At 39.2% G+C, this 13,458-nt stretch overlaps 1 protein-coding gene across 1 annotated transcript in view; it reads left to right on the forward strand.

Moving 5' to 3' along the window:
• The first annotated feature begins 244 nt into the window (after nt 1-244).
• SLC9A9 (solute carrier family 9 member A9) overlaps nt 245-13,458 on the forward strand; it is a 540,987-nt gene continuing 527,773 nt past the window's right edge. Inside the window, exon 1 of the mRNA XM_046003499.1 lies at nt 245-540. Within this exon, the coding sequence (XP_045859455.1) occupies nt 366-540 (175 nt within the window). The 5' untranslated portion in view covers nt 245-365. The remainder of the gene's footprint in view (nt 541-13,458) is intronic.

Here is a 13,458-nt window from a genome sequence, read left to right on the forward strand (position 1 = left end):
TTCACTAGTTATGCAGCTTCAGGAGCTTGTTTGAGACAATAAGAATCATGGTTCAAGATCTCAGAATTGCTTGCAGGTCTATCCAGCATGAAAGATAATTTCATGGAATGAATCATTTAAAGACAGTGAGAGTCCATGATGAAACTACAGTCTGGAGTTTGAAAAGAGACAGGGCTGCTTTAAGAGAGAAACAGGAAGTTGTAACTAGAAGCCATCTGAATACTAAGCCAAGGCAGAACGCTCATGAAGTAGCAACTTAAGTGGCAGTGTTTATTCTGAAATCTTCAGGCAGCCGACTGTCTTAGGCAAATCTTGATAGCCCTTATTCAGGTTTTTAATCTAAGGAATCCCAGGAAGACTGGAGAATGGAGAGACAGCAAAGGTTTATGTCAGAGAAGGATGAGTATCAGTTTCAACATCAGGGAGCAGTGGAGCTGCTTGTCTTTAATTTTTTGCTCATCCTTACCATTTTGACAATCTGGTTATTTAAAAATCATCGATTTCGCTTCTTGCATGAAACCGGAGGAGCTATGGTATATGGTGAGTGCAGAAATTGTAGGATTGATGTGAAACTTGTTGCTTGGGCGTAATTAGAGACTTGTGCTCAGATGGCAAAGTATTGAAACTGGAGAAAATGTGCTGATTGAAATGTGATTAGCTTGATGAAAGGTGCCGCAGCATAATGACTGCTCATCTCTTTCCAGATGAGCTGCTGAAATTTGCCCTGTCACAAGAGTAAATGTCACAGTCATGTTCTCACACGGCACACATCATGCGAGTCTGTTGACAGATGCGGGTCCATTGTCATGTGGGGAGTCAAACCGAGTCAAACCGAGCAAACTGTTTGTTTTTGTAATGATAGATATTGGGAAGTCATGGCTCCGCAGCCACAAAGAGCAGCCCATCTTTCACAGGAGGAACTGAGAAGCATTATAAAGTTCTAGAAATAACATCATTTAAAATGTATGGAGTAAATTCCCTTTTCTCAACTAGTTTCAAGAAGGAAATGTTCAGAAACATACCCCAGTCCTCCTATTGAAATAATTATATCCAAATCCATTTTAATTACATGGGCAGTGTTTTATTTTCTTACAAGAGAGTTTCTTTATGCAACAGTTTTCATTTCTTAGGCTGATTTCAGACTTTCTAATTTATAATTGTCATTTTAATGTTATTTGTTATGTACCATTTTTGGGGGGAGAGAGGGCAAAATGTGGAAAAGCATTTAACTTAATTTTAAACTTCCAAAATATTACCTTTCTATGAATTTACCATGATATGCCTTTCAGAAAGTTGAATAAAATGTGACAGAGATTATCCACACTGTACTCTCATCTTTGAAAGTAAAGCAAGACACTGGTAGCTTTAAAACTTACTCACTTTCACATTACCTTTCTGATCTCAACCTGGTAATGGATAGAAATTTTGAATGCAATGAAAACAGGTGGGGCGTTGGTATAATACATTGCAAAAAATGTACTTTTATATTTTGTTTCCCTCATTTTGGAAGTCTTGAAGCCATTTATATCCCTGAGGTTTGGAGAACGGGATCAATGAGCATTTTATATGCTAACTATGTGATATCCTGATGATGAAAATGTACCGTCATGATTTGAGACCATGAGAAATTCTATGCTTTAACTGAATTCTGCTGTGAGATACTTAAGTTAGGAACTAAAAGTTTTAGGCTAAGAAGTATAATTTCTTTCGGGAGACTGATGTGCTGATCCCTTCAGAGCACAGAGTTAAATTCCTTTGTGTTGAGGGTTTTAAAGCACAAAACAAAACTCTCTTCTGAGGGAAAAACACAATCAGGTTGAAGAGAAAATCAAAGAGAAAGGAAGTGATTCTGTCAGATGTAAAGCCTTAGGCAGCAGTCATTTGCCCTTCTCCATCAACAGTGAACCTCGATCTTTCTTCCTCTGGACTTGGCTAATAAATAATCAATGAGGATATGGGATGTAATCTGAGAAGCCAGAAACAATGTAATTCTTGGCATTATATTAAAGGGCTGCATATGGTTTTGCAAAACAACACAGATTTTAAAATTATAAATCTAATAAGAAAAGATTTCTTCATAGCACTGAATTTAATTAAACTATGGCTCATTTTGCCAATATCAGCTTATCTATCATGGAGATACTGTTTTGTGAAACTTTTGATTAAGTTTTGATGATTACTAAAATTGAACCATACTTTTTACTCACAATACATAAACGCAACTTTTACTTTTGAGCCTGAAAAAATCTCAAATTATCTTTAATTCTCAAAACTTCATGAAATGCTTTGAAGTTGCAGTTGAAGTCATAAACTATTAGTCCATTGTACAATAGTTCAGATAGCATTTCTTTAAATTGCTGTTCTTAAGGCTTATGGTTAATAAGAGTGGGATTAAGTTGTCTGATTTTTGTTCCTTCATAAACTTTTTATTTGTAAGTTATTAAAAGCAAATTCTGACACAATGCAAAGTAAAATGATTATAAAGATTATGAAAACAGGAACGCTTGGGTGGTTGAGTTGGTTAAGTGGCTGACACTTCATTTTGCTTCAGGTCATGATCTCAGGGGCATGAGATCGCCATATGTTGGGCTCCCCATTGAGCCCAGAGTCTGCTTCACTCTCCATCACTCTTCCTTTGCCTCTCCCCCCACTCATGCTATCTCTCTAGCTATCTAAAATAAATCAATAAAACTAAAAAATTAGGAAAATGCATGTATATGCATAAGTATTCCTTTATGAGAATTTTGAGTATCCTTGAGTTATCTTAAACTATATATCTTAAACTATATAAGGGGATCTGAGAGGTTATCTTCTCCAGCTCCCTCATTTTACAAAGGAAGAAATTAAATTTCAGAACAGTGAAGTAACTTCCCAGACTGAACAGCCACACATAGCAAGGTCCATGTGCTCTTACACATCTGTACATATGTCTAATAAGGTTGGTTCCTATTTATCATAAAAGATCTTTTACCAATAGTCTCTGAAAATAGTCCATATGGATGGCATTAATGACATGTAATGTTTCTTCTTCAGGCATGATCTAAATATTATACCTGAAATGTTATCACTGACTTTCTGTCAGTGATAAAATAGTCTGAGACTACAACAGAGGAGCAAGATTGGACATTCTAAAGACACGTTTAAATGAAAAGGAGAAAGGAAATGCCAAGTGAATAAAGTGCCCAGCACCTAAAAATGAATTTGAAATTCATGAATTGGGAAGAAATCTTGAGATGATAATTCTACATCTTAATTTCACAGGCAAGGAAAGGAAAACTTATTTAGGTGAACGTCACATAATTAGCTGCTGAATTGAAATTCAACCTCCCTCTCTACTAAAGTCATCCTTCCTTTCTGTTGGTATTCTGCTGAAATGTCTAATATCCTTTAGAAGACACAATAGATGTTAATACATTTATTAGTATATCAGGAATCCAACTTAAAAATTCTAAGGAGCAGGGGCTTAGGAAATGAGCAGTTAAAGAAAAGTAGGGGGAAAAGTTATCAAACAGAACATTTAACTGCTCTCTTACAGTTTTTGTTAGAAACAATTTCAAAGATGTTAACCTGAAGATGTCATATGAAAGGTTGTATAAAGGCCAAGAAAAATCATGTGTAGTGTTTGGTCTGATTCTGTGTTCATTAGAGATAAATCTGATACTCCAACTACAAATAATCTATTATGGAAAAATATCTTTTTTTTATATGAAGGGTCCTAAGATGCTTTGAAAACCAGTGGCAGCATGATAACAATATTTTTACTTCATGAGGAACAGTAATGGGTAATTTTGTCTTACGACATTCTATGGCTCTCATTATTTCAAAATTCAGGATCGCAATCTATAACTGGCTTAATAGCTAAGCAATGATGATATTCATTTAAATGGGACTAATAGCTTCAATGACTATTAATGGTCAAAATATTGATTGACAGCAGCTGGTGCACTTAGTGCTGCTCACTTAGGGCCCTGTATCCCATGTTCATTGTTCATAAAAGGAAAATTGCTCCTTGTTCCCCGATAACATTAAGAATTTTGTTACACTTCACTGGGGGCTCTCATACTTTAGAGGACATTCATAATGCTATATATTTGAGGGTTGGGATCTAAGCTTAGGGACAGAACAATTTAAACCTCTTAGAATTCTATCTTTGATTCTATGGCCTTACACTCTGTGGGGTACTCTCTGAACTCATGTGAAAATTTGCTCCCTGTTTAGTAGACAGAAGGAAAATTCCAAGCCATAAAATTTAGATTTTGAATTCATTAAACTATGTCGTATTGAACTAGGTAAACTAGGTCTTACAGTCCACTTAACAATACAATAGGATTAAATAATTCACTCAATAGCATTTTAAAAAAATTTTATAGATAATATAGTTACATGATGAATCACTAGGATTTCAAAAGCAATGTTTCTTGAAAAATCAGAGGGCATTAAATTCATCATATCACTGCTAGGAGGTTCCTCAGGGTGAAATTGTGCTGCTCAACATGATGTGTCTCCACCCTCCTGATCTATGTTGCTCTGCTCCAGTCCAGCACTGCCTTCTTGGCTGCCAGGCCTATAAAAGATGTTTATTACCACTTTGCACTCTTCCCCCGCCTGGAAGGCCCTTCTGAGGCTTTGTACTTACTCAAACGTGGTCTGCTTTACAGAGAAAGCATTGGATACTCTTTTGGGGGATTTGGGTTTTTAATCCCAAGGACTTTCTTTCTTTCTTTCTTTTTTCCAGTAGCTAGATGCATTACTTTGGGCAAATGACTTAATCTCTGACCTTACTTGTCTCATCTGTCAAATGAGGAAGAAATGAAAACACCCTTCCAGCTTCAAAAGTCCTTCAAAATTTAGGCCAAGAATAACTTCAGCCATAAAGCCATTCCAACCCAAATCAGTAACTTTCCTCCCAGAACCCTCCCAGACAGGATTTTAGTTAGTGTTATTTCACCATTCTTAGTGCTTTCAGTTCTGCTCTGATTTTGTAATGAGTGCTCAGTAAATCTTATTGAATTCCTGTCAGACAGATAAGGAGAGCAAGCTATATCATCAGAACAGAGAGAGCAGGTTGAGAACTCAGGGGTTTATGGATGCATGTCATGTGAAAATCAGAGTGCTTCTGGTTTAATTTGAAGAAATCTGCAGGACAGGTAATTAGGGTTAAGAGCCCAGTGAACTGAACTTGGCTCTCCCTTTAGTGTAAAAGGCTTGATTTTAAGGAGCTTCAGAGGACAAGGTTTTCCGTGCTGTAAAGTGTTAGCCAAATAAATGTTGAAAAAGCAGAGAAGTTCAAGGCACATTCCTCTCTGTAGGTTTTCAAAAGTTGATTTTAAGAAAATGACCTCCTATACATTCTGTTGTGCTTCTCAATCTCTAAGGAGCTACCGAGGTAGCCCTGAGTGCAAACTCTTGTGGTACCTCAGAACATCCTCCCTCAGGATATTGAAGGCTAAGTAAGAAGTAAACATATCAAGAAAATGAATCTATGATTCAAGCTGTTTATGGAGACATTATATGTAGTCAAGTTGGATTAAAATTATATGGTTAGGGAAGTAGAGATATAAAGAATTAACATTTGTGAAACATATATCAAAATATAATAGTAAAAATAATTACCACAATTAGTGTTTACAACGTGAGCTATTTTGTCATATGGTTACTTATGTTCACTCGTTTAGTCCTCACAACAACCTTTCTTTAGATGGGGAAACTGAGGCACCAAAAATCAAGTATAACTCCCTAAGTTCACAGATCTACAAAATGCCACAGCTGGGACTCAAACCTTGGTAGTTTGGCTCCATGTGACTACAGGGTATCACAAACCTGGGTGTATTTGTGTGTGCATGTGTGTGTTGCAGAGGAGATATTATCATTTTCACATTACAAAAGAGGAAACTGACCCTCAGAGACATGAAATGACTTGCTGGTAATGGGGCCGAACTTTAAGCCCAGGACCATAAAACCCATGTCCTTTCACACACCTAGTCCTGGGAGAGTTGTCATTATTTAATAAATGTCTACTCTGTGCCAGGTGATAGTATCGTAGGAAGTTTACAGAAGAAAGAGACTGAGATATCTAATTATAAATATTATTGCTAATCCTTACCACATCCATGCAAAATACAATGATCTTCAGTTTGCATGTAAGGACAAAGAAGCTCAGAAAATTTACAACTTTGGCCAAGGGTTCACAGAATAATTGACAAGACCATGTTGAAAGCTAAGGCTCTCAAATTTTGTCCTCTCACCAAAGTCTGATGCTATTGTGTAGTCGGGGTGGGGAAAGATTGGGGAAAGGAGGCAAGTAGGAAAGTTTTTTTGTTTTTGTTCTTTGTTGTTGTTTTTACCTTAAGGCCTCAGAAGTATTATTCTATCATAACAAAAAACCCAGTGTGGGAAATAGAGTGGGAGCAATATTGTGAACGTGAAGCCATGCCAACAATCTAGGTTAAAATGTCCCAGGGAGAGGGATGAGGCTGCCCTGGAAACACCTGCCCCAGCATCAGGGAAAGGGGTATTGCAAGTCTACAGTCCCTCTGGTTTTAAATGTCTGTGGCTGTCAGAATGGGTGGGGAAGTTACTGTAAATGCCTTATTCTCATGAATCATGCAAAATAGGCTTTCATCAGATGTTAGTTTAATTGAATTGAATTTTTGGAAGGGACTGAAGGTAGAATCTTTAATTATGCTTCTGGGCTCTCCATGCTGTTTGAAACCTGTATGAATGAATCTGGTGGCATGGACTTTGACAGGGTTCTGTGACTGCAATGGCAGCCCTAATGGTAGGAACTATTTGTTGTCTTATACTAAGGTGCTTCTCACAGTGTCAGCATCACCTGAGAACTTTTTAGAAATGAAAGTATGTGGGCCCCAATCCAGGCCTACTGAGTAGGAAACTTGGGGCAGAATGCAGCAATCTGTGTTTAACAAATCTTCCAGAGATTCCTAATGCATTAGAGTTTAATAACTACTTCACTAGGAAAATAAAGTTGAATATAGTGGTTCCTAGTTTCGTCCCCTTTACTTCCTTCTGTCTTTCCTCTTTCTCTGTTGTCCTCCTAAGCTGAAAGGGGAACTGGTTGGGAGAAAATCTTCACTTATTAGAGAGTTCTCTACCCCACCTGCTCTTTTACTATTTATATTTTTATAATATTTCTCCCTCTGGCTTGAGGAAAAAATAGATTGTTCTGTATGAACACTATAAGATAAGAAATCATTTTGTTTTAGTATGTGGCCAGTTAGATATCTCTATCTCTACATTTCTTCTGTAAACTTCCTAAAACGATTGTAAAGAAGGGTGTTGGCTATGTACAAGCTGGTAACTGAGATAGTTTCTAGAAAGTTATCTATAATCCCATGTTAGGAACCCCAGAGTGGTGTGAAATGTGTGCTGTGTGTATGTGTGAGTGCCTCTGTGTGTTGTTTAGTATACACCAAAGACGGAGATAAACAGTGGACACCCTACCATGGTAGAAGTTCTGATCGTCAGGTCTTTCTATCATTTCTCATGTGACTCTAACCTGTGAGAAGATAGAACTTGGAGGGAGGCATCCAAAAGTGGGATAGGTTCATGAACCCCTTTCCACTTGGATACTCTTACTGGAAGGTGCCCCAGACCTATTCTGAAACCCTTAGAGGATTTTTTTCTTCACCAAAGCAAGTTGTTAATGAGCCAGCATAAAGCAATAAATTGTGTCCCTTTTAGCAACACCCACACTTTCCTTTAGTCTTTTGAATTTAGAAGATTGGTGGGAGGGCAGAGAAGGAATGAAATCCTTAAATAATCAGAGAGCATTGTATATTTTTACTTTCGGTTCTGTCTGTGATTAATCTCAGGGTAAGACTAAAGTGCCAACAGAAAAACGTTAGGAAATGCATTTAGCATTTGAAATTCAAGCCCATATCATCTTTCTAAATCACTATTCTGATGAAGACTTTGATATGATGGGGGAGGTAGATAACTATCAAGTAAAAAGGGAAAAATTGTGAAGATGACACTTAAAGTCTAATATTTGTGAATACTAATTTGCAGACAGTTAATTGGTGTCCACTGATTTGCCTTCCTTACAATATTTGTCACACCCCTTCCTTCTTTATTTCCCCATTTTTGAATCCCCAGTACATATTTTTTGAACCTGAGTGACTGAAATATTATCTTAGATTGTCTGCTTTGAAGAGTCTCCCACTGTAACAAGTGCTGGTAATGGTAAACGATGCTCTTCCTTGGCTTAATTTTACTGTCATCTTAAAACTCCTGTATTCAAATTCCTTTGCTAAATTCTTCCTCACGTAAATATAGACAAATTCTTATGTTAACTTCCTTTCCATGTCCTCACCATATCTTAATTCTCATTTCTCCCTTCAGATAACTGTCTCCTAATGCTGTTTCCTTAGCTGAAAAACACAGCAAGTCTTTTTCCTAACAAGAACCTCCCACCATTCTTTCTGGAGACCTTTTTGCCAACTGTCTCTCTCTCTTGAACTCCCTTTCTGTTTCTCAGCTGTGCTGGAGCCCTTGATCTCAGCTGCCCTAGTTAACCGTCCCAAACTCCTTCATGTGCCCGATTAGCAACACGCTCACTGATTTCTGAATACTTTTTCCTAGAAAGTTCTTGCCCTCTATTCTTTTTTTTTTTTTTTTTAAGATTTTATTTATTTGACAGACAGAGATCACAGGCAGACAGAGAGAGGGGGGAAGCAGGCTCCCCGCTGAGCAGAAAGCCCAATACGGGGCTCGATCCCAGGACCCTGGGATCATGAACAGAGCTGAAGGCAGAGGCTTTAACCCATTGAGCCACCCAGGCACCCCCCTTGCCCTCTATTCTACCTGGAGAATTCCTACACATCCTTAAGAACCTCCTGTGTGAGACCTTCCCTAACATTGGGGGGTGGAGTTTTAGTTGGTTTTTCCTTTAGGGTTCCTTAGGACTTTATACATTTACTTGTTTAAAAAAATAGTTTGCATTCAGTTGCTAATGACAGAACGCTTGACTGAAACAGACTTAAGCGATAAAGACATTTATTATCTTCCACAAATAGAACTCCAGAGAAGAATAGTCTTCAGGGCTGTTGATTTAGGAGCCCATTATTGTCATCAAAGACCCAGATTCTTTCCTTTTCTTATTTCTGCTATTCCCAATGCTGATTAACATCAGGTGAGGACTAAGGTGAGTATAGAGGTTCCTGGTATCCTAATAATATTCAGGCCCAATAATATCCGAAGGAAGGAACTCATCACTACTCTCCCTCTCTCTCTCTCTGAGAATATCAGAGTTTTTTAGGAAGCTCCCTAGCCAGCTTCCCTTCACTTTTTATCAACTGGAATAGAGTCACATGCCATTCTAGTACCAATTACCAGCAAGGGGAATGGGAACACAGTTGGAGCTGAGGAAGTCAACTTACCCTCAGTCCATAGCTGTGTGAGGAGGGGTGATAGCTGAACAAATCAGGGCTTTGTTGGGAAAAACAGGGGGGATGAATGCTGGGTTGGCAATCAACTGTGTCTGATACACTAATCAAGTTGATATATAATATATAGTTTAAGGATTTAATTCTTGTTTTAGTAAGAGGCAATGCTTCGTTTATCTAGATCATTCTTGGTAGCTACTCCATGCATGCAGAATGAAAGATCTACAAAACTCATTTCTTCTTCAGTCTTTACATATTAAATACGTGTGTTTGTTTTAGGCTTCTAAACTCTAATATCATGTAGCATTTAAATATATACCCATGGGCTAGTCTGATTAGATACATGTGTATGGATGGTCTTATTGCACTGTATGACTCAAGGGGAGTACCACTCCTACGGAAAGATAATCTAAAGGGAGCCTGCTGAGACAAGCCATACAGTGTGGCAGAGCAAGTGATAGTGTATGAACACAGTCATAGGTCTGAACATAGCCAGAAAGATATTAACATTCAAGACCATTTTGTGATCTGTTTCATTGTATATAAATATAATCATTATATATAAAAGTAAATGCCCATCCATACTTCTCTAAGAAAAGCCCCTTTAGGGAGATGCTTCAGCATCATGTAGAACAACTGTCAGTAAGATGCAGGCGGATTGGTTATGAAACACAGGATTAATAAACGAGACTTAGGAAATACTCATACCTTATGCTTATTGGAAATCAGGATCACAGACTGGGAAGAGGAACAGTCCTGGTAGGTTTAAAATATTTTAATCTTTTGGGGTTAGGGCCATATTTTATTCATTTTTATAATTCTCCCATGTCTTAGAACAATGCCTTGTGTGTCTGTGGCATGAAAGCAGAATGAGGGAAGGAGGGAGGGGAGTTTTCTTATATTTTCAATGTGGAGCATGAAGTGAAAGCCAGTTCAAAAGAAAAGGGTCATATTCCTAAATGTTTCTCATTCTGAGTGCCCATGAAGCTCTTTCTTCCTTCTTCCCTCCTTTCTTCTCCTACAAACATCATCATGTCAGTTGCCTTTCGGGCATCTGCTATGGGCGTTACACTGCAAGCTATGCAAGGACAGGGACATCACAGCATTCGGTATGATATTCCTTACATGTGACATTTTAAAATGTTGTTCACTGACCAACTACATGAGCTTGGAGGACCTTTTCTTCTTGACTCCAAGAGAGTTTGTGGACTTAGAGAAAGTTGGGTTACAATTCTGCCTAAAGTGTCGCTTTTCTGAAGGAAACAGAGTTGAAGACTAACACGGAGTCTCTGTCCTAAACAGTCTCATTGTCTAGTGGGGGAGACAAAGCCAACGTCTACAAAGCAGTGTCGAACAATGTAAGGCTTTATAAAATTGGGTCAGAAAGGGTGTGGTTTAAACTGTGAGTGCTATAAAAACTCAAAGATGAGGGAATCCATTGAGCACAGGCTGCATCAGAGCATGGGCCTCCACAGGTAGAACTTGAGACGGAATTCGTAGGACTATGAGTGGTTTAGGAATGAGGTATATTGTCCAGGCTCCATCCTGGGGCTTGTAGGCTGTTAGGGAGAGGTCCAGATGTGCCTGGAGAGCACATCTATGCTACTGCCCTCCTAGTTGCCCAAATTCCCAAACATGTAGGCAGGGGCAGGGGATACATCTGGACTAGAATTTGTGCTTGGAGAAGGTGATGCCACCAGCTGGCTAGGGGGCAGAGCCCAGGGAAGTGTCATGCTTGTGAGAATATAAACTAGAACCAGGCCTCTGCATGGTATTGCTTTGCTGGGAGAAGCTGCCTCTTTTTCTCCTGGGACAATAAGGCTGGGGCTTATGGCATACCGATGAGAGCAGTGGTTTCTATCCATAAACTGTGGCAGCCAGTCTCTTCTTTCCTTCTGTGCATAGGTGGTTGGTGCTTCTTTATCCTATACCTTTGTGGGGGTATACAAACAACCTTCTTTGAAAGAATTTTTTTTTCCTACTAGCAGTCCTACTTTATCTGTCCCCTGTTTTCAAGTAATATTGTGCTGGAGTGCATTAATTTGACACTCCATATTCACTTCAACATATGGCTAAAGCACTGAGTGGACGGTTGGCTGTCAGAAGCATTGATAGACTCTGCAGATGGGTGTCTGGCCTCAGACGTTAAGGATCTTCCAGCCGCAGCTACTGCAGTGGGAGTGTGCAGATGGGCCAGTGTGTCTGTTAACTGTGTGCACTGTACAGCTGCAGCTTCCCCAATGACCTTCACCTTGTATCAAGATGTTGCTTCCTCTTGAGACTTGGGGTGAGGAGAAATCTGGCTAGAACCTTTTGTCAAGTGTGTTAATTTGGGTCCTCTGAGAAACAAACACAGGGAAGAGATTAGTTGTGTGAAAGATTTCTTGGGGGGATGTTTATGAGGGAAAATGGGGAGAAAGCTTTTGGATGCTGGGACAGTTATCACACCTTGGTGCAGCTGCAGCGCCCGTGGAGGGAGAAGGTGCATGAAGGCTAGGTAAGAAAATGTTTAGGTTATGGCACAATTCTAAGAAAGGTTTAGCAAGACTGATGGGGGTCCTTAAGTCATGGAGACCCTTCAGAACAGCCCCACCTCCCTGCTGTGGTACCCCTACTGAACTCAGTCATTGGCTGGCCTCAGTGAATGTGGTCATGGACTCCTGAGCACAGTAGCTGAGACCATCGATCAACGGCAGTCCTCAGAGTGGGAGATCTGTCTGAGAGTTCATTGTTATGGCTATTACATCTGGTCACCTCTGGTGAGAAGCAGCTTACTCCGTTTACTCCAGCTTGTGTCTTGTTGAAAGCTGGGACCAGAGCTGGTACAAAGGAGCAGACAAGCCCATTTAGGTTTTGAAGCCTTATATGAATTTAACCACAGGGGCCCAGGGACGAGGCACTCATTATGACAAATAATTGAGTTCCCTCCTTGGGAAAAAACAGTGGGCATTTCATATTTACTTGTTATTGTACTGAAAGCATATTGCAAAAATAAGTGGCTCACCTTCTGGGAATTTTGAACAGTATTAATATAGGTTCCCTCTATTCAGGGCCCATGCAGATAGTGGCTTGTGCTTCCCTTATTTATATCTCACTTGAATAGAAAGCACAGGTCATAGAATCATGCATGGTCCCTGCCAAATAGCTTAGAAAATGAATCTTTCCTAGACAAAGAGTGTTGGCAAAGTGATGTTCTTCACAGGCACCCCAAACCACTTGCAGTGTAGAACACGTGTTTTACCTTCTCTTTCCTGTCTGGTTTTATTGTAATCGTTTGATATGGCACAGGAAAGTCTGCCCACTGTTCTATGGTGGATCAGACACTCATGGTGGTTATGTGTCCATCACTTATTTTCTCTTGCTAACAAAGGTTAGGACACAGTATTTCTCACTATGATGGAGGAGTAGGCCAAATACTGAAGCTGGAATGAGGTAAAAATATTCTTGAAATAAAATATGTTTTTATTCTCACCCATCATTCTCTTCAGTTCTCCACATTGTTGCCAAAGTGACAGCACTTACATAAAAATTTTATTGTTTTACTCTCCTACCTAAAATATTTCAATAGTTCTGCATTACCACTGAGTTAAAAATAAAGACTTTTTAGTATGACCAAATCTACCATGTTTCTTAAGTCCTTTTGTATTTATACATAATCTCCAGTAGGTTATCCTGGTGTTGTTTAACACATTAACACTACAGTTTCAGTGACCACACAACAGAAGTTAACTTTTCACTCACATAATAGTCCAATGAGGTATTCCTCGTTGGCAGATGGCTTTCCCCCACCTGTTATCTCAAGGACCAAGGCTCCTTCAGTCTGGTGACTCTGTCTACTTATAGGGCCTTTGTTTCCTTCCCATCTATCTGATAGATAGGGCAGGAGAAGAGGAAAACTCACCTACTTACTCAAAGCTGTATTCCAGAAGTGACACATATCACGTTTGCTTATATGCCATTGGTGAGAACCCAGCCAGACCCAAGACAGTTAGCAAACACAATCTCTGCCTGAGTGTCCACTTTCCTGACAACTCTGCTACACATTGGTGAACAG

Source organism: Meles meles, chromosome 4 (assembly GCF_922984935.1).
Source record: "Meles meles chromosome 4, mMelMel3.1 paternal haplotype, whole genome shotgun sequence".
In the NCBI taxonomy this organism is placed as follows: domain Eukaryota; kingdom Metazoa; phylum Chordata; class Mammalia; order Carnivora; family Mustelidae; genus Meles; species Meles meles.